The sequence below is a fragment of the Montipora capricornis genome, chromosome 3 (assembly GCF_036669925.1).
Source record: "Montipora capricornis isolate CH-2021 chromosome 3, ASM3666992v2, whole genome shotgun sequence".
Taxonomy (NCBI): domain Eukaryota; kingdom Metazoa; phylum Cnidaria; class Anthozoa; order Scleractinia; family Acroporidae; genus Montipora; species Montipora capricornis.
Window position 1 is genome coordinate 47,688,189 of NC_090885.1, and position 27,500 is coordinate 47,715,688.

Genomic DNA, 27,500 nt, shown 5'->3' on the forward strand with positions numbered 1-27,500 from the left:
GATCAAATTTTTATCCCTTGAATTTTTAGGTTTATCACAGAATTCCTGGAAAGATTAAAAATGCCGTGTACCATTTGGAAATAGCTGCATTGGTTCCGGAGAAATTTAACTTTAGAATATGCAAATGAGAGGGCTGATGACATCATTCACTCAACCCAATATAACATCGAATAAATAGAGCTATCTCGGTCCGTTTGCAGCAGAGACCATTGAAACTTGGTAGACTAATAGTTCTTCTACAGGCAACACACCTACAGCTATAGAGAAATTGGTCCCCTCCAACCTGATTTCAATATTTTTGGTGATCTTAAGCTAGAAAAACATTTAATAGGAAAATAATTTAACAAGTCCGCAAACTCGACCTAAGATGTGTATGCTTTCAGGATCAAACAGATGAGGCACCATTGCCAAATATCAAACTAGAACGCCAAAGGTTACCAGCAAAGCCGTCAATTAATATCAGGGAGGTCTGGAACCCAGTATGTTGCCATGGTAACAAAACTGGTATACTCATATTGTGGAGCACATCTACTAGAATCTCACTGCAAAGAATCAAGCATTTCTGATACAAATAGACCTAATCGGCTAACTCAATGTTGTTCCAGGTATTTTCATATCATTTAAGAAACGGTCCAGATAAGAACGATAGCAACAACGGCAACGAACATGTTGGAATTCAATTGGTATGCAAAAAGGTGATAACTTTTCTATTGTCTGTATTTACTTCTGATTGGCTTAAACAGCAAAAGTTAACAAAACTTCATAAAAGCAGTATTATATTCATCCTTACTTTCCAACCATCTTCCATCTTTCATCTGGTCTCAGTTTAAATGAATTCCACAGAAATCGTATGTGGGGAACATGTAAAATTGTAAGCGTTTCTTGGCTTTTGTTTTCAACTCTTGTGATTGGTCAAAATGTTTTAACACAAAAAAAACACCCTTTCAAAGTGGGCTGTAAATGAATTTTATTGCGTTAACGGCTTTCCTGTAGGTTTATGCATTCTCTGTGTAAAAATGATAACATTCCTATGTGGGGAAAGCCCCGTTGCCGCATAACAAAGGAAATTGCTATCCACCTTACACGGATCATTACTTAAATATGAATGCTACATTATCATGCAAATACAATACACAAAGAATCTTAGTCCCAGGAGATTTGAATTGGGTATAACATTGAGTTAGCCGATTAGGTCTATTGGCTGAGATATATTTTTTTATCATAGCTAATCAAAATTTTGTTGAGTTTATGACGTCATCACTAGACTTATTTGCATATTTTAAACACTTGAATATCTCTTGAACAAAAAGAGATAATTGAAAATAGTAAACAGCATTCTTCTTCTTGCGCAGACTACCTGTTTGTCTTAAAATGGCTTAGATAGGAAAGATGCAAATTTCGTCATTGTAGCACTTTAAAGTTATTGACGAATGGTTTAGAGCTCCAAGACCCAATTTTTTTAGTTAAAGAAGACATCAGCAGTGTATAGTAAGAACAAAGTCAACTAGCTTGTTGGCACTACCTAGTTGTTAAATACTTGATGCAGTCTTTAATGGTTTTCATTTTTAATAGGTTTCAGATGTGGGAATATGTGAATTAGCACGCATGTGCCCACTGGAGGAGATTGTGATATCTGGCGTATCTAGGCTGACTGATCGCTCTGTATTCGCCCTTGCTAACTGCTGTTCTTCAACTTTAAAAGAATTGTATGCGTCAGGTTGTTCCATGATTACTCAGGCAGCTATTAATTATCTCAAGGTATTTGCATTCTGTTCTTAGCATGTTTATGAGACATTAGGAAGAGACTGCTCCAAGATAATTATTTTTATCTTGGGCAACGATTCTGGAGTATTCTAATCATTCCTTCTCGAGTTGCACAAGGATGTAGTATTAAGGAGATTGAAAGACCGATGTTTCAAGCCTGCGCTCTTCATTTTGATTAAGGGCTAATAGTCTACTTTCCTTTACTTTTACTATACTTGCAGGCTACAAATTCTTCACTTAAGCCCATAAGGGAAAATAAGATTGCCAATAACTGATGAATACCGGGTGAACACCCCATTTCTTTCCAAAAGAACAACCTCTATTTTATTGACTCTTTCTTCAAAAATGGCCACTGATTGCTAACACAGGTGGCAGGGTATTCGGCAGTTACTCCATGGACAGTCTCAATATTGGGTGTTATTTTTGCCAAAAATTTCAAACAAATCGTTTCTATCGGATGAATCAGACATTGAACAAAACACATGGCATCTCCATGTCGAGGTGACTTGAAGGATAGAATTTGACAAGTGGTTATGAGAAGGAGAAAGTTCGCGCTTCTTTGCGGAAGTCAAAAGCTAAAACCTTTTAAGAGTTTCATTCTCACAAGCTGCTCCTCCGACCGTCGAATCTCTGCTCTTGGTTATCATTGAAACTTCGTCGTGTAGATTCCATATAAGTAGTGGCAGTGGCAGTGCATGGTAATGAAGTACGACGTCGAATCGGCTTAGGATTGATGTTCCCGACATCAGTCATTGCAAAATGGATAATGGGTAATAGCTTTTTTTGTTGGATGGCGGCATTGAGGCAAAATTTCAATCTCGCTTGATTAATGTTGGAGCTCGGGTCAACCGTTGTTGAAACACTTGTCGAAACGTCTGTCCTTGCATCTATCATCACTATCGGTCAACGTATGTTACTCAACAGTGTGGCAACCTTTACCGGGAATTATAATCCTCTGTTGAGTGATTCTGTTCACATTAAAAGCTTATTGCAAATAAACGGTGCTCGCAGATGGTGTGTTGCGGACACAATTTAGTTGCAGTTATTTCTTGTTAGGAAATTCAGTAATATTTCCTACATTTCATAGGACTGCTGTCTCAAGAGAATATTCGTTGAGCATCGCACACCAAATGTTGATCCAGATCAGCTGATGGCCAAAAATCTGGACACAGGAGAGTTTTGCAGAGCTGACCTGCTGTTGTCGGGACCTTTGTGATACAGGACGCAGACTGGATGAGAGGATGAGCCACATGCCCTTGCTTGCTTAAGATGCTGTACAAGCATTTTACTTGATTTTGAAATGATTAAGCAACTACGTCAGTGTTCACAGCGGTAGTACGAAAAGAAAATGACAGACAATTATAGCCTCTTTTTCAAATCAAGTTTAAGTATTTCTTTATGAAATTTGGTGTCTGTCTAGCGGAGCTCCGTGCGCCTGGTGAAAAAATATGGTAACCCATCTGTGTGAGAAAACTTGATTTTGGTCACCGTACGAGCTTTCGTCCACTCCTTTATTTATGCTTATGTGACTAGTAATACCTGACCATATCGGGAGATCAAGTTTAGAGAAAGTTTCTCTATGGTGGTCAATTTACCATATCAACTCAGTTGATAAACCTTTTTTTAAGTCAACTTGTTAAAATCTCAGCCAACTGTAAACTCAGGTCCCAGTTGTTCAAGGCTCGATTAAGCTAATCCTAGATTACTAGAAACTTTAATTTTTAGTTTATAGTTACTGATTAACAAAGTTCAAACAGGGTTTTAGCTTCAATTTTGACTTCCGCTTTTCTTTTCCTTCAGCATAAAGTAACATTTTAATCGGTTTTTGGACAACTTGGCTCAGAGTCTTGATGGGAAACCTTACGCTAACTAACGTAACGTACTTAATTTCATTGATGTCAGCAAATTATATTTTAAGTGACGTAACTGATTAGAGTGTAATGAGAAATGCTAGTTTCGTACCCCATATGAACCATGTGAGCGTTAGCCCTACTAATGGAAATGGGCCCACACAAGGACAGACAAAAACTCTGATATAAAAGATGTTCAGTTCCCACGGCCTGCTCCTGTCTGACCTTGTAGCTCAGCCGGTAGAGCAGCTGTGATGTAACCCGAAGGTCGTGGGTTTAATTCCCACCCTGGTCAGAGTTTTTCTCCGTCCTTGTGTGGGCGCATTTCCGTTAGTAGGGCTAATGCTCATATGGTTCATATGAGGTACAAAACTAGCACTTCTCATTACACTCTAATCAGTTACGTGTGTTGAAATATGAAGTGCTACACGGCCAACGTTTGCAAAAACGTAACCCTTCCTTGTACTTGAACATGTTCATAGCCGTGACTTTAAGATCTTCAGTTCCCACGGCCTGCTCCAGTCTGAGCTTGTAGCCCAGTCGGTAGAGCAGCAGTGATCGAACCCGAAGGTCGTGGGTTCAATCCCCACCCTGGTCTGAGTTTTTCTCTGTCCATGTGTGTGTCCATTTCCATTAGTAGGGATAACGCTCACATGGTTCATATGGGGTACCAAACTAGCACTTCTCATTACACTCTAATCAGTTAAGTCTGTTGAAATATAAAGTGCTACATGACCAACGTTTGTATAACCCTTCCTTATATTTTAAGTGGTTTGATTAACGAAATCGAATAACTGAAAGAATGGTTCAGACATTTCACCAGGCTGTCAGGCTTACTGATTCACACCTAGGCAATCAGCACGACAAAAAGAAATCAAGGTAGCTCATCTTGTATATTCAGAGATGAATAGGTGGTCATAGACTCGGGTTTTTCAAGTGAATCACAGGGAGTGCATTCCAGAATTTTGATTAGGTTAAATTAATTAATCTCATTGCTATAATTTGCTTTTTCAATGGACAGTAAAGGTTGGATTACAGGTTCAACACAAACATAAGCACAAGGAACAGATAGTAGTCTATACTACCAAGTCCTACACTACTGACCATATGATATGACGTGGTTTAGTGATATGTTGGCACAAAGCGCAAATAACTTTTACAAATTAATGTGCTGGATACTTTATGTCAGCAAAGCTGAAATAAAATAAACTTGCCTATATTGACTTTTTGTAGAAGTTATTTAATACCTTGGGTTGTATGTGATGGTTTCATATAATTGTGTTTTATATTGAAAATATTTTAAGGTTTATCTTTCATTATTTTGTGCTCGTTTTTATCTCTAATTATTTGTCTCTAATTATTGATGTCTAATTTTAGTCACGTGACTTTTGGGACACTATATGTTTTAAATTTTAGTGCTCAAGTTTTTTATCTCGATTTTTGGAAAACTATATGGTTTGGATTTTTTGACCTCGATTTTTTTTGCGCTTGATTTTTAGAAAACTATGCGGAAATAATTTTTTGGAAAACTATGTTTTTTATGATTGGAACGAATCACCATAGCATAGCATTCTCAGAAAAGTTAATGATGTAAAGGGATTTTCCTGGGGGAAATTAGTCATAAAATAGTCACGTGATTTATTTAACCAATTAAAATTGTTCTCATAAATTAACCAGTAAGTTGAAAATTTGATTTGTTTTTTTGGTTTTGGTTTTGGTTGACAATTTGTTGTGTTTGTGGCACTTCTTCTGGACCGCCACAGCTGTGGTATGATGTCATTTGTTAATGTATTCAAAATTATGTTTACTAATAATATATAAAAATGTATTGTAACAATGTTATTCATCTTGAATTGAAAGATATGGGTGAGGTAATTTGCGATTTTTGCTATGAAAAATAGTAGATGATAAAGATGAAATTGTAGAAAAATATGCGTATTGTTGTGATAATTAAAATCAATTAATGATAATCAAATGTATGTCAAAAAACTGTGGTCAAGTTGATCGATATGAAACATCACTAGAGTATATAGATTTTTATGAAAATAAATATAAATTTAGACGAAAATCAGTATACATAAGAAAAAAATCATATTTTAAACGTTATCAATGACATAGAACAAAAAAAAGAAAAATGATTTATCAGATTAGAGGGAAAATCCTGAGAATATTCGCTTTCCGTATTACCACAGGTTAACAAAGTTCGTAAACGTGTGATAAGTATAAATTCATTTTGAGAATGGAATAAGAATTTATTACACTTTGGAAATGAAATAAAACATTAAGATTCTGTAAGATGTGGTGGAAGCAAGTTGACGAATTCCTAAAGGATGATATTCACAAAATTATCAACAAGTGACCTCATGCATGAAGTTCTCAAAAAACAGGAAGTTATAGGGGGTTTCCTTATGAGTGAGTGATCAAAAAAAAGTTTGTCAGTAACTTGAATTTTTTGTCATACAGCTCTTCGAATTTATAAGAAAGAGGACATAGATCGATAATGTTTTCATCTGTAACTTTCATTTCAAAAATGAAGTGATTGTGATAGAATTCTCCACTTCTTAGAGAAGCTCTGAAATCGACTAACGCTTTTTCATATGTTTTGTAAGCTTATTTGCTCGTTTCAAATTTCTTCTTATAATCTTTCATTTTGCTAAGTGTCTTAAGCAATAAACCATCTCCTGAAATAGTTCCTAAAATAATAGGGTTTAATGTCAGACCACCAGCTACAATTGTAGTGTCAGGGGCACCCAACGATAATATGTGTTCGGGATAGTCAAACTGTTTTAAGAATTTCGGGTACAGATTTCTGTACTAAACATCACCCAAAAGATTCACACCAGGGAAAAGTAGTCTCTTACGTTTTTGGAAGGCGTATTTTTCCAAATTTTTGGCACTTAAAAAGGTTACCTAGCAGTTTCGGATGAGCAAATGGTTCGGTTGGAAAGTTCTTAGAAGGTAACCTTCAGCTAGCAATTTCTGAAATGAAGATATTCCCTACGGTACTCGGACACTTCAGTTTTCAGCTAAAATATCTGAACAAATAAAAACGGTGATAAAAACGTCTCTATAGACAGTCTATAGACATTAAAAACAGCCTAGCAATATCTTTCAAAGGCTTTTGGCTTAATTGTTGGGTACCCTTGTATTGTGCCAGTGGCAACTAATCCTGTTGAGCTTACATTTACAGTCAAAAAGAACGCTTGAAATATAAGACCCAATAACATGAATACAACTGTTTTATTTCTCATAAATTTTCTTTGCTGATAGAGGTATTGATGTGATTAATTTTTATTTATCATTTATTAATATATTATATGATTAAAAATTCAGGTATAATGTATTCAACATAAAAGCGTGAAGCTTGTTTTGGGGTCTTTCTCTGCTGACTCTTCCCCAGTCGTCTTCATACAGGGCGTAGGGAGAGATGGGTACCGAGAAAGGGAGCGCAAGGTGAAATGGGTAGGACCATGGTGACGATTTCACAGAAGATGTCTCCCCGGCGACAACTGGACAGCCATTCTACGTGTTGCATAGTTTCCTCGCCGTCCTTGACTCTAAATAATCGCCACGCTTGCCGCTCGATTTTTTCATCGTAATATCTAAAGCGATCCGCTGCGTGTTTCGCCCGATAATGCTGCACAAGCCCTGTTTCCTCAAAAAATGCTCCACCAAGCTGAGCTGTACAATGAACATGAGGACAGGATAGTTTCTTCACTAAATAGGCCTGATGGAAGGGCCTGCTTTCCAAGTTTGCAATTTCCGCCATTAATTGATCCGCCATTTTGAAAACAGGATTTCCCAGTCGTCTTCTTCCCTTCGCCCTTCCCATCATCCTCTCTTCCACTTCGCCGTGTCGCTGCCGTTTGTTATACGAAGACGACTGGGGACGAGTCAGGGTCTTCCTGCAGGTTCCAGAAATAATGAATGAGTTGCCAGTAATTGGATCCATGCCTTATACGCAAAGGGTTCTGGGATCGCCAGGGGGCAAACATTGCAAGTTCTTGTGAGAAAATGTATGGCGGAAAGTTATTCGACGTCCAAAAAACGATTTTGGAGAGAGATCAACGCTTTTTTCGACACAGTTTTATCAGAAATCGATTTGGGCAATGTTGTCACGTGGCAAGTGTAAGTTTTTGTTTGAATAACCGTGAAACATGAGACAAGATTTGTTGATTAACTTCCTTGCTTGCGTAAAATTTATTGTGAAACGGCCTCAAAGTATTACAAAATTTACGAATAAATCTGGAGGAAATAACTCAATAAAGCCTTTTCAGTTGTATTTACGTGTGTATGGGCTGGCTTTTGGCCTATTTCTTAACTCAGCAATCCAAATAATATTGGAAATATGCCCATTGGCGATCATTGTGCTGTACGGGGTTGTGACGACGATCGAAGGTACGGGAGATTTTATTCACCCAGGAATAACAATGATGTTTTGTCGTGGGCTAGAACTATTTGTGACCAATTCAAAGTTTCGATGAGTACAAAGGTCTGTTGAAATAATTTTGTACGAGGTTACAGAACCTCAAACTTTGTACATATATAACAACTTTGTACATAAGAGAGTATGATTGTGGTAGTACTAAAACCTCAGACCTGCTCCAAAGATCACATCTACAGAGAACTAGTACATGAAGATGCCGCTTTTGTGTTGGACGAAGTCATACTGGAGCTTGACAAATTTGCTTAGACCCAGTGACTTAAAACATGTAGTTCTACATGGCTTTTCATGTAGATGGTAGTTTAACAGAAGAAAAGGTTTGTTTACATGTAACAGCTGGGGCATATCCATTCTCGGAGACCAAGGGGCGGATTCGCGGAGCCAAGGGGAAGTCTAAACGGGCAAAAGAAAATGGCGACGAAGAAAAGCGTTGCAGGGCGAGAAGAGCCCGCTCTTCTTCGTCGCCATTTTCTTTTGCCCCTTTTAGACTTCCTCTTGCCTCCGCGATCTGCCCCTGGGTCTCCGAGGATGGGCCAGACCAGGCATTTAACTCTACAACGCCTTCAAAGTAACATGTTTTGAGGACGATATATACTCCTCCGGAAGAATGTGAGGGATTATCTTGCAAGTGTTCCTTCAATTTGTTGCATTTTCTTTGCAAACTGACGGGTCTGATCGGCCAGGCCTGGCAAAAGAAAAGCGCCCTAACTTGGACGCAATTCTAAACTGATTGTGACTAGGGGCCCGTTTCTCGAACCCTGCGTAACGGTTGCCAGAGTTGTTCGAGAAACGGGCCCCTGGTCACAATCAGTTTAAGATTGCGTCCAAGGTAGTTTTGATCATTGTATCCGATAATTAAATGTGGCAAATTTATAACAGCGTGGTAAGAATCAAAATTCAGTCTTTCTGAAAAACTATAATGAGGCAGAAACCTGTTGTGAGCCATGATTTAAAGTGATTTTAATAAAAATAAGCGCTCTTCACATTAATTCTCTATCCAGACCATTCCATCCTCCATGCCGTTCCTTATTTTTTTTGCGGGATCATTTGCGGTCCAAAATGGGGATCATTTGCGTTCCATGATCATTTGCGGACCCGTGCAGCTCTCATTGGAGTTTTTCGCGATGTTTTTCGCAGTTTTCGCATCTCGCATATATAGCCAATCAAATGTTTGTTAAGTTACAAAGAGTCTGGGGCTGAATGAAAGAAACCTGATACTAGTCGATAAAGTTTTGATTGATCTTCGGCGTTCATCATGGCCGTGAGCTTGCGGCGGGTCGAAGGTAAAGTCTCTTCCTTGCATGTTTCGTCCTTTTAAAATCTTCACACTCATCGCACGAATTATCTTTTCTTTTGTGGGTAATGCAGCAAATTGATGTCATCGTCTGAAGTTGATGACTACTTTGATATTCCCGCGGAATGCAATCCGGCAAAAGGCAGGGAACTTACATGTAAACCTCTCTGGAGCAGTGCAGAAGCTCATTTAAACCCGCAAGCTCAGGACGAAGTTGTGTTTTTAGCTACGAACTCCAAATCCAGTCAAGCTAACCCAAGAGACAAAATCTCATCCAAGCTGTTAAAAGCGATGGAACTTGTTCACCAGGAATCGTCTCCACGTGTTCGATCAAGTGGGCAAAGCGAGCATGCTGACGTCTGCGCGGTCAGGTAGTACGAATTTGAAATTTTGTAACAGGGATCGTAAGCGCTGTGAACTTTTTTAGAACAATCCTACAGTGATATGAGCGTCACTTTTGACTAGTTGGCCGATGAAAATCTTGCCCCCAACAATTCGAAACGTGCCCCCATTTCTTAGTAGGTATTTGAATTACTTCTCCCAAATGCCCCACCAAGAGCCGGACATGACCACTCTCTCTGATACTTTTTACTTCTCATACATCTTTCATAGCATTTTTACGTGGGATGCATGCTCCTAGTAGGGCAGACCACGTTATAAAAAGGGGACCGTTTGTTTTTCCTCTTATCCACAAATTGTAACGTTTCTTATTATTGGTTAGTTTCTGTAAGGGTGTGGAAAGTGTAAAAGAAAATTGTAAATGCATCTTTAAGTAGCCACATGTTCATTCTACGTCATTCCCATGTCATTGTCATACTTTGTCATCCACATGTCATGGTCATTGTCACTTTTTGTGCTCTCTTCGTTTGTTTTCCGAAATTGGAGGTCCACAAAATAATTTCTTCTGTTGATCGCCTGGTTTTGCTAAAGGTGAAGAGTTGATTTTTATTCAGCGGTTGTTGTATGTGCAGGCATTTTGTCCTTGAATTTCGAAAAAGTTCTCAGAAAATCGAACATGTAAACCTCAAACTAACCTGTTTCGTTGTTCAAGGATAAAGGGCTTTAGAGGATAGGCACAACATCACAGAAGCAGGAGTCAATCTTTGAAAATGATGCGAAATGTGCAAGGTTTAATTCAGGTGCTTGACTTAAATTTCTCACATGGCAAACAAAACAAAACTCATAAACCAAACAATACAAAGTTTGCAAAAGCATTTAAATCATCCAGGTTTGTATAAAGAATAAAAAACAATCATTACCAACCAGCATTTTCAGGCAACAAGAGTGACGATCATGCTTGCACGCAAACACAAGGTATTGCGCCAGGTTACTAAGCCGTTGAAGGATCGCGTTTTATTTGAAGAGACAAGAATGTTTTTTAGAGCTTTCCGCCTTTGGAAAACGAAAATTTCTGGTGTCTATTTCATATTTGTGCTTGTGAGTATCTTCAACATTTAAAGTAAAACAAATCCTTTTTCATTTCAACTGGAATCACTTAATTACATTCATTTTGAAGTCTTTCGTCCACTGCGTAATCGTTATGCCCAAAGACCACATTATGATGTTAACCCAGGTGGAAATCTTATTAAGATCTTACCAAGATTCTTAATAAGCTTCTTATTAAGATCTTACCAAGATTCTTAATTAAGATTTTTACAAGATCTTGTAAGATTCTTGTTAAGATCTTACAAGATCTTGCAAGATTCTTACAAGATCTTGTAAGATTCTTAACAAGATTCTTTCAAGATCTTAGATAAGATCTTGGGTAGAATCTTACAAGATTCTCACAAGATCTTGTCTAAGATTGTACAAGATTCTTACAAGATCCTTGTCTAAGATCTTATAAGACTCTTACAAGATTCTTGTAAGATCTTATCTAAGATCTTGACTAAGATCTTACACAATTCTTCCAAGATTCTTATAAGATCTTATAAGATTCTTACAAGATTCTTACAAGATCTTATCTAAGATCTTGACTAAGATCTTATAAGAAGTATCTTGGCTAACATCTTCCAAGATCTTGTTCCAGAATCTTACAAGATCACCAATGATAAACTTACAAATATAGGGGTTTTATTCGGGTACAACAAAGCATTGTATTTTTGGAGTTGTTTTGTTTTATTTTGTTTAACATAATCTGCACTCCAGTACTAAACTGCAGAAAGATCCAAATCTTGCACTGGCTTCTTATTAGTAAATTCGTAAAAAATCTAGCAATATTTTTACAAATCAAACACTGCTGCTTTCCTGGTGTCATTATTGCAAATTACAGTCAATTCCAATAACTTGAACCCCTGTTCACAAAAAGTAACCATTTTCATTTCCCTTGAGGTAATTGCTAGTCTTTACTCAAAATAATTATTTTCCCCTTTAATGCTACCTTACAAAGTGATGCTGACCTATATTATTCTTTTGTGTACTTTATTGAAAAGCTTAACAATTCCAACAGAAAAGAAATAACCATATGACTATTGTTAAGTCTCAAAATTAATTCATAACCAAAATTGTCATCGAGCTAAAGCACTAAGTTGCCATGAAAAGTCAAGTTAATACGTGGGTGAACAAAGATTGCTGTACGTCTGTCAAATGTGTAACAATATTACTTTCCAGACTTGTTGAAACTACAGTACTGAACCTGAAAATGAAACCACTATTGCACTGACAATACATTTGTTGAACTTTTTCTTAAAAAAAAAAAATCAGTTTCAAACCCATAATTGGCAGTCTGTCTTCATTTAGTTATAACTCTATTGTCTTAAACTATGGGATTGCTACGTATTTGATACATTGTAGTACTCCATAGATACCCCATATGATCTAGTATAGGAATGATATGGCTCAGCCCCATACCAATACCACATGATCTCTGACCCCTCACTTTGGGAATGCTACCTACGTGGCAGCACTCCATCCAGTTCCCACATTATCCAGGCACACTGGTATATGGTATGGGAATACTATGGGGATTTGGTAACGTCTCTTACAATTCCCATATCATGCTGGCCCATAATAATGATATGGCAATCAATGAAATGGTAAACTTCCATGCATACAATCTCCACATTATTGTCTAGGTACATTTATGCTGCATCTGGTATGGGAATGCAATGACTTTTCACACAATTCCCGTCCTGTCCCATATATTCAGTGAACAGCTGTGATTCTTCCTAGTGTTGGACTACAATCAGTCAATTCACTGGTCAGTTTTCTGAAGTAATAAGGTCCTTTAATCAACATACAAACAGGTAGCACAGTTTCACATTCAGCTTCAATGGGTATTAATTAATTTATGTACAGATCATTACATTTCAGCAACTGCAAAAACTAAAAATATATAATATATATATCCTGCTCCTGTAAAATAATATTCCAGCAAATCAGAGATGTGGTGGAAACTACAAAAAATCCATTACAGTCAAGCTATTAACAGTAACAGTTACTACCATAGCTCACAGGCAAAAAATAGAATACAGAGTTCAAAGCAGTACCTAAACATTTAATTCATGTCAAAATCTTTGGATTGGGTTCTTGTTTTAAAATTAAATATGAAAAAAGCTTTTAAACATTTCAGTTAATCCACAGAACTATAACAAGTCTGCAAAGAGAGATCCTTAAATACATCAAACCATAACTGGTGGAGGAGACAGAATTGGTTGCTAAGCATTTTTGTCTGCTGTGAAGGACCTTTCCTTGCTGTCCCATCAAAGATTTTTTTAAGGACGTGTGTCTTTCTGCTCTTTCATGGCAACTTAAAAAAAATACAGCATATACAGTATTATTATACTTCAATGATGCATGTAGTAATTCCTCTAAATTACTGATTATTTCTATTACAACTAAATTGTGTAATAGTAAACTCATAAATTTGGATCCCTTTACTTACAAACCTCAATAATAGCTTTGTCAGGCATTTTCTGCATTTATTACAATAGTTGAAGTGACAGCATTTAGCATTTCTACGAGAAGGAATCATTTGTCAATCGTATACATATAACTTGTGGTATGAGCACTTGTTTTCCAAATCATTTGCTTCACCATTTGCTCTAAAACTTCATTATTCTTCATTACAGGTTTACGAGTTTTTTTACAGGGCTATAGCATTTAAGCCAAATTGACCATCCTTGCTTCACAAATTGACTCGAAGATGTGAATTCTAATTACAGGTAAACCGTTCCTCATTTTCAAGACAATAAGGCATCAAATCAAGCGTTATTCGCTTAAAGTTAACGCTTACCTTTTTACTTGTGTTGTTGTAAGCATTTCCTTGCCTGGATCAGGATTTAAAGAGTAAACCTAACCAAAAAATCGTCACTGTGCAAAAAGTGTGATCGTAGATACATAGACGTTTGAATAAAACCGCCCAAAATCTGTAAGAGCTGGACGTTGAGCTGGACTGGTTACCACTGACTGCTGACCAAAACGAAAAGGGCTCACTAGTTTCCAGTCCGGTCTCTCACGTGTTATTCAAGATGGCGGAGGATGAATCTTTCCACCGATTCATTACAAATGGGCAAGATTTGAAAGATACTGGAGTTCATTGAAAGGATTAAGTACTGACTTGGAGTGTGTAATTTTCAAGAGTAATGCATCATGTTCCTTTTGGAATAAGGCCGATTATGAGAGCATCAAACAAGGTAATCCGTTGATGATATTTGTCACAATCTATACAATACATCAGAATAAAAGCTTTCTTTTGCATTTCTCTGTGTACAGAGTGATTTTATGTTCAAAGTCTGGGACCTTTAAAGGACATTGTTTAAGCAAAGTACATATATTACGAGTAGTGAATTAACTCGAAAAATATCGCATTCACACAGGCATGCTTTGAATAAGACCAAACCTTGTTATACATGTATTGAAGGTTGAAGTTAAAGCTCATTTTTTCAAGGCACCAGATAAAATCAAATCCTAAAATTGCACTTAAAATACTTTGATTATTGTCTCACTGGCACATTCAGTACTATTGCACAAAATTCTCAAGAATCTCAACTCGCTCAAGTGGCCCTCAAATTGAATCATTGAGTGGAATTCTTAAAGGTTCCCATAAAATCCTAGTCCACATTGCCTTTAGCTAGTTTAATTCCCAAAAATTAGGCCTGGAAATCGGAAAAGCCCGGCAAATCCTGGCTTAAAAATTTTGGAAGGCCGGGAAGGCCAGGCTTTTTGGCCGAACAGTGTGACAGTTTAATTTGCTTTAAAACATGAAAGTTTAAGTACTACAGATGTACTTTAGCATGATAGAATGAGAAGGACTTAAAATAATCATTTACATACATGTAGCTCTTTTATCAGAGACTGTACATCTAAGAATAATCATGCAAATGTTTAGTCTCGGGTGTCAAATTTAGGAACAGTCAATATAATGTTCATGTTCAAGTGTGAGATATAATATAATGTTTACGTCGCTACATTAAAGATTAAACCAAAACATCATCGTGTTTTGCAAGACATCATCAAGGCCATTTTATTAAAGATTGTTACTTCAAAGACACTTCAATTGAGCCCACAGAGTTTGGTTAAGGTCACTGGTCACTATGAAATTGCAGTCAATGTCTGTAATCTTGAAGACTTAAACATTTTTGGCCTGGAAATTCAAAAAAGCCTGGTCAAGCCTGGCTTAAATCTTAAGGCCTGGAAGGCCAGGCTTTTTTGACCAGGGTTGCCGAGAAAGCTCGGCCTTGGAAGTAACAAGGCTGGGAAGGCCACCCTTTGCCAGGCTAGCCTGGTTTTTGGCCGGGCTCCTGATGCAAGGGAAGTTTGTTGTAAGTTGTGATCTTTGTTCTCAAACAAAGACTTTGCCAGAATATTAAATTATTTTAGTATCACACAGTCAGTCAAAAGACCAAGATCTACAAAAACTAGTATACACAACCAAAGTGGTTTGTCAAAACAGTTTATTGCACAATCAGAAATGGAGATAACTGAAATAATTTTTACTAAAAAAGCTTTTCACAAAACACTTGTATGAAATTCCATTTTAAAACGTTCAGTAGACTGTTGGTGTCTTATAATATTAGCCGTTGAACGATCGTGTTTTTATTCGAAGAATCAGAAATGCCTTTTAGAGCTTTCTGCCTTTGGAAAACGAAAATTTCCAGTGTCTATTTCATATTTGTGCTTGTGAGTATCTTCAACATTTAGAGTTGGACAAATCCTTTTTCATTTCAACTGGAATTGCTTACATTCGTTTTGAAGTCTTTTGTCATTCATTTTGAAATCTTTTACGTGGCTTTTGTCCACTGCGTTCGTTATGCCCAAGACAATAATTATTATTATGTTAATTTTGAATAAATTACTTAGCTGGAACTTGGCTCAAAATCTTTGACCCGTGTATAAGTCTAAGGCGATTTTTGGAGCTTCTCTTGAGGCTACACGTGTAAATACGGTACTTCTGTCATATTGTCTTCAAATGTATCTTGCAAAGTTGCTGAAACTCTCTCTCGCCTTGTTGCTCATTCCACAAACTTCAAGAAAAGATCTTACAGCAATAGTATAGGTAAAAAAGTGTGTCAAGTTTTAATTAATATATTCTCATTATTTGCCAGCTGCACCTCTAATTCTTCAACTAGTTTTGATCAGGAAGAATGCAGCTCACTGCTGTATGGTGGCTCATCAATTTCAGCCAAAAACTTCAAGGTTTGAAGCAAAAACACAACCTGTATTCCCGAGCAGTGCATAGTGTACTTAAGCTTATTAAGTCATGCCTTCCATAAGAAAACAAGTGCCCTTCATCAGGATGCCTTATTTGAAAAATAACTCTAGCATGTAGGATTTCATTTCAAAAAGCATGTCAGCTGTTTCAGTTGTCAGTATCCTGTGGAGGATGAAATTTGCCTGTCAGTGAATGACCAGTGTGCAAGGCCTGCAATGCAAGCTAAGCCTTTTTGGCTCCCTCTCTCCCCAGTCTTCCCAGTCATTTTCTTCCTGAATTGTTTCCCTGTTCCCTCCCCTTGGCTGACCATAGGACTGTTATGATCAGCTATTGTGAAAACACCCAGTAAAGCCCCCCTGCGAGGTGCTTCTAAAAATAGAAAGATACGGGACAGGGTTGACTCAGAGGGTTAATGTGGAAGATGGAGGCTCCGGGTAATGGGCTCTTGACAAGACGTTATGAGATCTTCTAGGATGTGTACTAAGGTCTTATAAGATCTTCACCAAGATCTTTACTTAAATCTTTTTAAGATCTTATTTAAGATTCTTACTAGATCTTGTAAGATCTTTGCTAAGATCTTGTAAGATTTTTACTAAGATCTTATGTAAGATGTTTGCAACATCTTGTAAGATTTTTACTAAGATCTTGTAAGATTCTTACTACATCTTGTAGGATCTTTGCTAAGATCTTGTAAGATTTTTACTAAGATCTTATGTAAGATATTTGCTAGATCTTGTAAGAGTTTTACTAAGATCTTGTAAGATTTTTATTAAGATCTTGTAAGATCTTTTTCAGTAAGATCATGTAAGGTAGTCTTAAGATCTTGTTAAGATCTGGTAAGATTCTTTTAAGATCTTACAAGATTGAAAACATCAGCAACCTTAAATTTGTTTGTCAAAATTTGTTAAGCAAATGTATTAAGATCTTATTAAGATCAAAGATCTTAAACAAGATCTTATTAAGATTTTCATCTTAATGCCCATCTTACAAGATTCTTACAAGATCTTGTAAGATCTTACAAGATCTTAATAAGATTTCCACCTGGGAATTTTGAATAAATTATTTAGCTGGAACTTGGCTCGAAATCTTTGACCCATGTATAAGTCGAGGGCGATTTTTGGAGCTTCTTTCGAGGCCATAAAAGGTCGACTTATACACAGGTAAATACGGTATGTCACCCAGAAACTTAAAAATCTTGTCGGGGCTTTCCTTGATTTGATCGTACAGTGCCGCTTGGAGATAGCGAAACAACGCAGATGCAAAATAAACCCACGCAATATGCGTATACACATTTTTTTTTTTTATGCTTCTAAAATTGCGTATCGTATACGCGTTTGTGCCTTTGTTATTCATAACCGTAATTTTGCTTTTCCTGTTATTGTTTACGAAGACAAAAGAATAAATTGCGTGACTGCCGACAAGTCGAAAATTTACATTAATTTTTGCATGTATGTCGCTTTGATTACTAATCAATTTCGATTCGTAAATGCTGCCGATGAAAACATCCACAGGGCATTATTTCGAAGTTTAATACCCTTTAATTGCAACAAAGGTCTGGAAAGACGAGCGAAATTAAATCAGCAAATTATGCCCCGAAAAACTGAAGCCATGATTTTTGTCAGTGTTTGCCGTGACGTGTTACAGTCATTTCACGATAACCCGTTTTACCGACGCGTGCAAAAAAGTCCAATTTTTCCTTGCAGAGAAATCAAATAAATGCGATTGGCATATCATAGAAAGTTTTTTTTTAATATTTTCTTTGAACTGAGAGCATTTCACCGTTTGAATCAGCGAATTATGCCCCGAATCACATCACGCTGGTGAGATTTTTTGCTCTTTTAGTGACGCACCGACCAGTGAAACGCAAATTATTTTCACATTCATCACACCGGAAATGACTGAGACTAAACAAAGACAAGGCAACAAAAGAAAGACAAAGGGAGAGCTCATAAATACTAATGAGCCTTTTTGCGTATGTGTTGACGCGTATCCGTGGTTTTTTTGACGCGTTTACATGTTTTGCATATGCGCGTTTTTTGCATATATTTTGGTTCGCTTATCTCCGAGCTGCACTGTATTACAGAGCACTAGCGGAAGCGCTAACTAAAATCTTTGAGCAACTGCGTGGAAAATGCTCTTATGCAAAAAAAAATTTGGATGTTCCTGTACAAGGCATGCTTTGTTTCACTCCCCACCAAGTCTTTTCAATGCCCTGGTGTGGGCTGGTTTGCCTCGGGCGACAAAGTTTTAAGTGATGGTTAACTGCGAGATGGTTTTGGCAAGTCACAGATCACAACAATACTGGATAAACCTAAAACTTTCACAGGGACTAACCTAAAGCCTAAACAGTGTCTTTAGTATTAATTAGGGTTATGGTTAGCGTTATTAATTAGCATCTTGAAACATGAGCTTAGTGGTCTAGAACAGGGACAAGTAATCTAGAGGTTTACAGTGGATTGGAATTCAAGGCAAGCTGTGAGTGACATATATAAAATGTAAGAAAAAAGCCAAGCAGGATCCAGAATAGAAGGATGGGAGGAAGGAATAAAAAATGGAAAGCTGGGATGAAAAGGAGCGATGTGGGCAAAGAAGAGAGAGAGAAAGGGAAAGAGAGGGAGAGAGAGAGGGAGAGGGAGAGAGAGAGAAATTTCATCTCGTAACAACAAATTAGCCATCTGTATATTTGATACCCTTGGGTATTGTTCTTCAAAACAATAGCACAAATGCATAATTAATTTATTCTGCATGCATAATAAAGCAGGGACCTGTACGGAAATCATTCCAAGAAAAATGTCATATTATGCAGTTCAAGAGTTCAAGTTATTAAAGAACACAACTTGAACCCAAAACTATGAAAAAATTATGATTTTGAATATTTTTTTCAGAGAAAGTGGTAACCCTGAACTTGGAGTCCTTGATACGTGGAATCCAATGGCAGAAGATTACAAGTCAAAAGCTTTCAACAGCTACAAAGAACCAACTGTAATAGATTTTGTCAAGTCTTTCCCTGGGTAGAGTATTTACAATTTGAGGCTCCTGGAAGTGTTATACCGTGCAAGTGTATTTCACATGTGCTTGTACGACACTGTTTTTTTTATGTGTTCACAATTTGCCACTTAAAGTCATATGACTTTAGTACTACAGCTGTCACTTTGGTTTAGAAATCAGGTGATTTTGTCTTATCTTAATATGGAATTCTTTATTTAGAGTTGACTGCAAAGACCCAAAAATTTTGGTAAATGTTGTAACACCAAAGGTGTTAAGCCATTGTGGGTATGATGTGGAACAAGGAGTATTTTTGTTTCACACAGTATGCAGTGGTTTTGCATGACTGCTTGACTTGTAAGAACATTTTAAATGGACTACTTTCATATGTGACCGTCCAGGGGAAAACCAACAAAAAGGTGATGACACGGGCACGCTATTTTAGCACGCTAGACAAAAGAAATTTTCTTTAACACGGGAGTGCCGTGTTGTAATGCACGCCTCATTAAACTTTTCTTGTGTCTGATACTACAAGTTGTAAACAATAGAGCGTGTTATACCAAACAAAAGAGTGTGTAAGCAAAAGTAAAATCGAGCACCATGTAAAAAGACACGGAGTGAGTGAAATTGCACGACAGCTGCGCCAAAACGCTCGCTAAAAAACAAGTATAACACGCTACCTGCGGAAATAGCTGAAAAATCCCGCAGAATACAGTATTGTGCAAAAGTAATGCAAACGTATTTCGCCGAAATTCGCGGCTTTTCCTGGCTTTTTGACGAAAAAATATCGAATTTTCAAGGAAAAGTCATGATAATTCTCAAGGCCTATTGTTTCCAACTATGCGAATTTTCCGGCGGGTCTAATTTGCAGGTCGCAGGTTGCAGGTCGCGGGTTGCAGGTCATTGTTTCACCAATACAGAAAGTATCCTAAACATTCTTAAAAGCTAACCTTAGGCCTAATTAGGCCTAAACAACAGTTTTTAGGCCTAAGGTTAGCTTTTATGAATGTTTAGGATACTTTCTGTATTGGTGAAACAATGACCTGCAGCCCGCGACCTGCGACCTGCGACCTGCAAATTAGACCCGCCACGAATTTTCGAACGAAAATTCCCTCGGAACAAAAATTGACTTCGAATTTTCGTGTGAAAAATCGCTCTGTGCGATAAATGACCTCTAAAAATTAGGGGTGTAACGATTAATTGAATTCTCTATTAATCGCGATTATGACCGTTCGGTTCGATTCACGATTATTTGATTCCATGTTTCGATTTTGGTTCGATTTTTTGCATACCTTTCCAAAAGTGCCCTCATTGAGTCATTATATTGTACACTTAGAATCCAGATCTCAATAAGATGTGCGTTTTTCATTGACAATCGATCAAAGACGCTAATTTGCAGTTCTTGCGCCATGTTGTTTGGTAAAAATGTTGACCCTCTACCACCCCTTGAGAATTTCCAATAAGGCAAACCATGTGCGTGCTCATTGTCACGTTCTCAAACATGGCGACAAACGACCATTGTCAAAGTTCGCCAAAAAATATCTCTGTGTCCCTGCCACATTAGTGGCCAGTGAGAGAGTTTTCTCTTCTGCAGGGGACATTGTGTCTGCTCAGAGGTCATGTTTGCATAGTGACCATGTAGACAAGTTACTTTTTTTAAAGAAAAATATGAGAGTGCACTAGATCTACATGTAGATTCTAGAAAGAACTCAAAGAAGAACACTGACAAATTGCATGTTTTTTATTTTTTATTGCATCCTTGAAATAGATTAATAATGTTCCTGTTACTATTGTATCCTCACATTGAGAGTTTAGGGTACATGTTGTTTACATTGTGTATCATCTTGCAAGAATTAAAAATCATTAATATTTTGCAGAATCGAATCGAAGTAATCGAAACCGAAAGGCAATAATCAAAATCGAATCGAATGGAAAGGAACATAAATCGTTACACCCCTACTAAAAATTGAGCGAAATTTCACTCTTTATTTGCTCTTCTCGAACATTCCCACGTATTTTCTGGAGAAAAATTTGCCAAGTTGGAATTTGCCGCGATGATTCTTTTCTGCCGTCATTTCACAATGTCGCAGTTCTTGTTGTGTGAGGCAATCATTTCTTTTTTGTTGGAAATAGCCGATTAAACTGTTGGATCATTGAATCTATTTTCAACTTTATTTACGCTAACCCTAACGTGTTTATTTACGCGTACGTACGCTTGTTCAGCAATGTTGTTGATGGTGCCCGCCGATTCATGTCACAAAAATTTGCTGCTTCGAATTTTGTTATCTCGAATTTTCGTTTGGTTACCTCAAAAATTCGCTACTTCGAATTTCGCTATCTCGAATTTTCGAGAAAGATCGTGAATTTTTCGCTTCAGACCCTACGAAAAATCGTTCGAAAATTCGATGACTTTTCGTGGAAAATTTGCGAGAACAAAGGACAAATTTCCGCGAATTTCGTTTGCATTACTTTTGCAATTTTACGGTGCCTGTTTTGGAACGCATCTGACACGCAACACGCCACGCTAAACAAAAGGTTTGGACTGTCTCAGTGTGCACAACAAAAGCCACCGTGACATCTATTGTGCTACTCATTAAATATGTGCATATGCCATGTTGTATGTCACGCTCAGCGTGCCGTGTCATGCACGCGTGCCGTGTCATCACCTTTTTGTTGGTTTTCCCGTGGATGGTCACATATGATTCTCCAAGTATTGTTAATGAAAAGGCTTTACCCACTGTCTTCCCCCCATTGATGAGTAAAATCATCTGACATTTGACAGAGTAAATTAATCTACTGTATTAGGTCTCACTCCCAAGAATCAAAAGTTAAATTACAAGTTACTTGAAATAGCTCAGAGTTGTGTGAAGCATATACATTTTTCTAGTTTTGATTTGAATCAATTCACACTGTCTCCCAAACTCATTTGAAACTGGCATACAAAACCCCCAGGGACTGCGCATGAACATTGGTGTAAACAGTAAAGCCAGAACTGCACTGCATTTGTTACGGATAATACCTTTATTGCTTACAAATCACATAAATACGATAATTAATTAAAAGCCCTGTTATACATGTAAGTAAGATCATATTTAATTGCCATTATTTGTTACATTATTTGAACAGAAATTCAAATCAGTCATCACAGCTGTTTGCAAACTCAAAAAGTGAGGAAGGAGAGGTCAAATTATTTGTTGGCAGGATCCCTCAGCAAATGACTCAGGTATGGTTGCTCTTGAACCTTGCACTCGCACGCCTTAAAATAAAAGCTCAAATACAGCGCAACTGAATTGCCTCTCTGCTTTCTCACCTGACTATACTTGCATACTCCGCGTGGTAAGTCACGAAACAGAAGCTTCAATCAACATGAAGCATCACAATTCCCCCAATACCGCTGAAGGTCCATTTTTCCTGTTGATGTTTCATTCCATCCCATACTCTTCTGTTTTGTTAAAACTCTGCTGACACGTGCAAATGAAGACTACGAATACAGAGATGTATCCAAGTTTTCAAATTTGGGGGTCCTCTGGACCCCTTTTCGAAAAATTTGGGGGTCCAGCTAATTAATGTTCAAGAATTAATATGCGACCTATTGCCTCTTAATTGCTGCTGCAGTACCCTTTCAGATTTCTAATTGCACAAAAATAAAGTCTTATCCCTCCCAACAAATATGTGCTTAAAATGATCAATTTCTTTGAAACTGTTGTGCCTGATGATTCATCGATCAAAATGTATGGGCTGTCAAAGCTCCATCGTTCACATTGCAAACGTCTCGAGGAATCCGTATGCTGTAGGAACTGTTGGCTCCAGTTGATAAATGATCTAGATCTCCACAGAACTGAATCTCAATTTTCCGTAAAAGAGCATCATTAATTTTAACTACACTTGAGGTGTAATTTAGGAACAAAAGTAAACAAATGTAAGCGATTGATACACAATTCATCGTCGGCCCGTGCGGCCGGACTTCGCCATGGCCAATGTTAACTATCAAGCGATTGAATGCATGCAAGTTTCATGTTTAACATCAACTCCGAGGAAAAGTTGCATAATTCACAAAACAGACAAGTTACGTGCAAAACAAGAACCGAGACGATGACACGTGCAAGCCCGGAATTAATATCAACAGCGTCGCACAAAACAAAAATTTAACATACTTTTCCTTTGAATTCTCTGTCATTTCGGTCACGATAAGCGAACTAATGCTTGAAGTTCACTTGGAAAGCATGCAACAGACTGAACTTGGACTGAAATGTTTTATTATCACTGGTGGCAGATCGAAAGTGTCGCCGATTGTCTCAACTAAAAAACAGCTCAGATCATGTCACGCAACATGTGCGAATTCAAAACTCAACTTCGGAAGCTGGATATAATGGTTAACAAAATGAAATTATTTGACTACAAAAATCCAAAAATAGCAGCTTACCTTGAAATTTAAGGAACTCAATCCTTTCTCCGTTATGAGAAATGGGTATGTTCAATTTCCTTGTGAAATACGCCGTTCGCATGTTCTTTCCTGGCGTTCGTAATTTGCATAAACATTTGATTTTTTTTCTGCGTCCAGTTGGACCCTTTGTTCCATATTTTATGCGTCCAAAACGAAAATGAGTGCGCCCCAGGACGCAATGACGCCCTCTGGATACATCTCTGCGAATAAAGCACATGCTTATTGCGCATGTGAAAGGTTTGTGATAGTAGAGGGTCAAGATTGGGTCAACAATATGAGCCTTTTTCTTCAATGAAAGAAAATTGTTAAAAATGTGAATTATATCCCAGTTAAGTCATCGAACAAGAAAAGAAAAATACACAAATTTCAAAGAGCGGAGTTAAATGAATTTGAATCGCTAGAGTGGGATACATAGTCTAAAGAACTGATGTGTTGCAGATACTGTAAACCTTTCTCTGTGCATTCATCTTCATCCTTAGTCAGTGGTTCCCTGCTAGCAGACATCTCTTTTCTTTTGCATTCCCTGGGCTGATGAATACAGGAAAAGAGACCTCAACCATGGGTCGACACTCGCTGTGTTGAGCATGTGCGGCGGTTACTTAGCGACCATATCCTCACGTGACGCTTCATGTTGTGTAGGCTCGTGAAACAACAGTGGAATTACTGTAAAGGAATGCGCAAGACACAGCGGGTTCAAGTCACAGTCAGCAAACGTATCATGGGGCGTGCGGTTTGAAGAGTGCCGTCCAAGGTTGTGGACGGTGGTTGGATCAAAGCGAGTTTCGAACCATGGCAGAGGTGTCTTTTCCCATTCAATGCAAAAAGAAAAGAGACCTGTTCTAGCAGGGAAAGTCAATGGGTGCAAGAACTTTAAACGCAAGACGCTTATACAGCATTTACAGAGTAAGAGCCACGTTTATTGCAAGGACTATTTTTTTATTGGCAGCAGTAAATCGAAAGCAGCAATAAGTACTTCCTGGAGTTTTGGCCAGACAGGAAACAGATCAGTGGAAAGAGCTTCAGCAAGAGATTGAAGTCAAATTTAACATTGCTTATAATATAGTGAAAGAAGAACTCTTGTTCACAAAGTATCAGCCGCTGCTTTTGCTTTATAAAACGAATGGAATTGACAGCCGTCCAACCTATGACAACGACATCAAATGCGCGGAATTTATTTCTGCCATTTGGAAAAGCATGAATTCTGATCTTGGTGACCTGATGGAATCATCAAAGTACACGTCTATTATCAATTATTAAGTTGTGTATCTATTCAGGTTTTCAAGTAATTTTCTTTGGTCACAAGTGTATGTTGAAAAGGAAAAACATGATGAAAACATTTTTGTTATCTCGAATGTACATGTACTTTAACGTGAAGATGAAATGTAATAATAATTTGTAGTTGAAATTGAGAAAGTCAAGTTGATTTAAAAACCACAACAGTTTTATTGCTGTCTCAAACAAGAAGTAACTCAACCTTAGTTAAAAGAACAAACACAGGATCAAAATAAAATACAAAAAAACTGAAAATGGCGTAATAATGACGTAAGTTTTGCTTTTCTGTTGGAACGGGTAGTGTACTCTTGGTATTTTAAGCTGTGCTTCTAACATTTTTTTCTGTGTGCCTAAAATTGGTAGCACAAGTGCTCCCAAAGCCAAAATAAACTTTGTGCCCTGAATGGACATAACAATTAAAAGAAAATGAAAAAGATTAATAATTATTACTCTGAGTGAGAAAAAGTGGAAAAGTGTGTCGTGGCCATAGTAGCAAGTGCTTTCGAGATGGCCACACCACAGGAATCAGATGAAAGGGCGGGGATATAAATATATTTTTATAGAAGTGAACTGGCAAAATAAATAGTACAATAAAAATAAAATTAATAGTAATAAATAATAACAAATAATATTTACAATTTTACATAAATATGCAATATTATTTATTTCAAAGAGTTACATCTAAGGAGTCCTACATTAAGTTAACAAAAACTAATAATAACAATTAGGAAGGGAATATACTTGTCATATCTATTGCTAAGTGGCAATGAAACAGTCAATATAATACATACTTTGCAGATTTGTATCAGAGTTCCAAAACACCCAACAGTAGTTGTAATTTTTTTTTTCGAAAGTACTGCAACTCAACTTATCTAGTTAACAATAATACAATAATAGAAATTGCACACTTTGTATCTCCAACAACAATGTAGATGCCAACGTGTTTTGCAATAATATGGAAAGTACTGGTGTAATTTTTGAACGGCCGTAATGTTAACAGGAATATACAATAATTAAGTTGAATAAAATCAGTGCCATGTAAAAAAATCGCTTTGAAGCGTTTTCAGACTTTTCAGTGTGGAACATGTAACAGGGAATCAAACTCTCTCGCCATGAAAATTGTTTCACTTGTAGAACTTTTATTTTGCAAGATACAGCCATGAATTACAAGTCAAATTGATTGTTTTGTGTACTTTGCAGACAACATATCTTCTTTGAAAGTTAAATTAAATTGTTCACGACTCAGTGGTTACAAAACTAAAAACAAACTGCTCTACTCGCTGGCCGAATCTGAAATTGACAACAGCGGTCGATAAGAACACGTATGCCGGTTTAGTTTTGAGCTCGTTCACTCAATATAGAACATGATGGTTCGAAAATAAACATTAAAGAACACTCAAAGCAAATGTACACAACACAATGGTCAGGGAAATGGCAAAAAATTTGTTTAAACTCATCTCTGAACACAAGATCATCAGTGGTGCGCGTCATGCAAGTTTGGCTAATGACATCACACATCAAAACATGCGCTTTTATTGGTCCCTACTAAATCTCCAGGGAACCTTACATTACACTTTTCACAGCACAATCGATAATTTTTCGGCCTGCTGCACTACTTCGCGCGGCATTAAGCTGGCCGCCTCGCAAGCCTCGCGTCTTCGCTCGGGTAGCTCGTTGACAATTAATATATCGCTTAACAAAGTATGAGGATTTAAAATACCGGGGGTAATGATATTGAACTTGGGTTATTATTTCATGTGTTTGATTGTGACTTGTTACCTAAGCTTTTAACAACTGTGCCTTGACCTTTCTGTAACAGAAAGAGAAAGAAAATCACACAGAGGTTTTCTTGGGATACATATTCATTTCAGTGTTGTGTTTATTGCTTCTATGCACAAGATGATACAAAAACAATCCTCAAGAGTGAAAGCTCTAACTAAAAGAATTAACACAGGTATTCTTATTCTAAAAATGGTGATATAAATAAACTCACCTTGAAGACTTTGTGTCGGTGACATACTCATTTAAATGGTTTATAATACATGTGTATTTAGATTTTAATTTCAAAACCAAAAGCATTACATTTTTGTTCCAGGAAGGTTTAAACAACCTCTTCAGTCAGGTGGGAAAGTTGGTATCCTGTAAATTGATCATACAGCACATGAAAGATACGAACATTGGGTAAGTGGCAATTATATTACTCACTCTATTTTGCTATTAATTTTGCTGACATGTGGCATGTGTCTGGTGTATTTAGTTTGCACAGTGTGCATGTTTTTTATCGATTTCAAAACCTTGTACCACTAGCTTTTTATGTATTAATGTGAATACAGGACATTGAAAAAAAATCTAACAAAAACAATAATTTAAGTGGAATTGACTTTTCAAAGCTAATGCTCTAATGTTGGGGGAAAAAATCCAACTTTGGAGTATTATACATCATGTAAAAGGGAATGTATTTGCAAAAAAGATTTGCCTAAATAGCTTCATAAATTTAATTCAAAAGCTACAGAAAACTGTATTGGAATGCTGCAACACTTGTGTGTAGCTACTGATGTAAAGACCTACATGTATTCCATCTCACATGCAATCAGCATGTAGCCAGCATTAAAGCAGCTGCCCTAAAATCTGTGCTATTCAATAATGTAATAATTATTTATTATTATACTTACATGTAGAAACAGTGCTTCTGACAGGGTGCGTGGATGCAGGACAGCACAATTCGATCAAACCCACACATCCTAGAAATCTGCAAAATGCTGCGCAATATTGAGCGATGAGCTGAGAGTTTTTAT

At 37.2% G+C, this 27,500-nt stretch overlaps 2 protein-coding genes across 3 annotated transcripts in view; both read left to right on the forward strand.

Annotated features, from left to right (window-relative positions):
- LOC138043294 (uncharacterized) overlaps positions 1-4,837 on the forward strand; it is a 43,097-nt gene extending 38,260 nt beyond the window's left edge. The window contains exons 8-9 of the mRNA XM_068889492.1: positions 1,573-1,758; positions 2,852-4,837. Of these exons, the coding sequence (XP_068745593.1) occupies positions 1,573-1,758; positions 2,852-2,980 (315 nt within the window). The 3' untranslated portion in view covers positions 2,981-4,837. The remainder of the gene's footprint in view (positions 1-1,572; positions 1,759-2,851) is intronic.
- Positions 4,838-9,020: 4,183 nt separating this feature from the next.
- Positions 9,021-27,500, forward strand: part of LOC138043295 (tudor domain-containing 6-like) — a 34,739-nt gene continuing 16,259 nt past the window's right edge. Inside the window, exons 1-5 of one of the 2 annotated variants that reach the window (XM_068889493.1) lie at positions 9,021-9,341; positions 9,427-9,723; positions 18,890-19,015; positions 22,116-22,212; positions 26,801-26,886. In XM_068889493.1, the coding sequence (XP_068745594.1) occupies positions 9,434-9,723; positions 18,890-19,015; positions 22,116-22,212; positions 26,801-26,886 (599 nt within the window). In that variant the 5' untranslated portion in view covers positions 9,021-9,341; positions 9,427-9,433. The remainder of the gene's footprint in view (positions 9,342-9,426; positions 9,724-18,889; positions 19,016-22,115; positions 22,213-26,800; positions 26,887-27,500) is intronic. The other variant, XM_068889494.1, reaches the window with a different exon arrangement.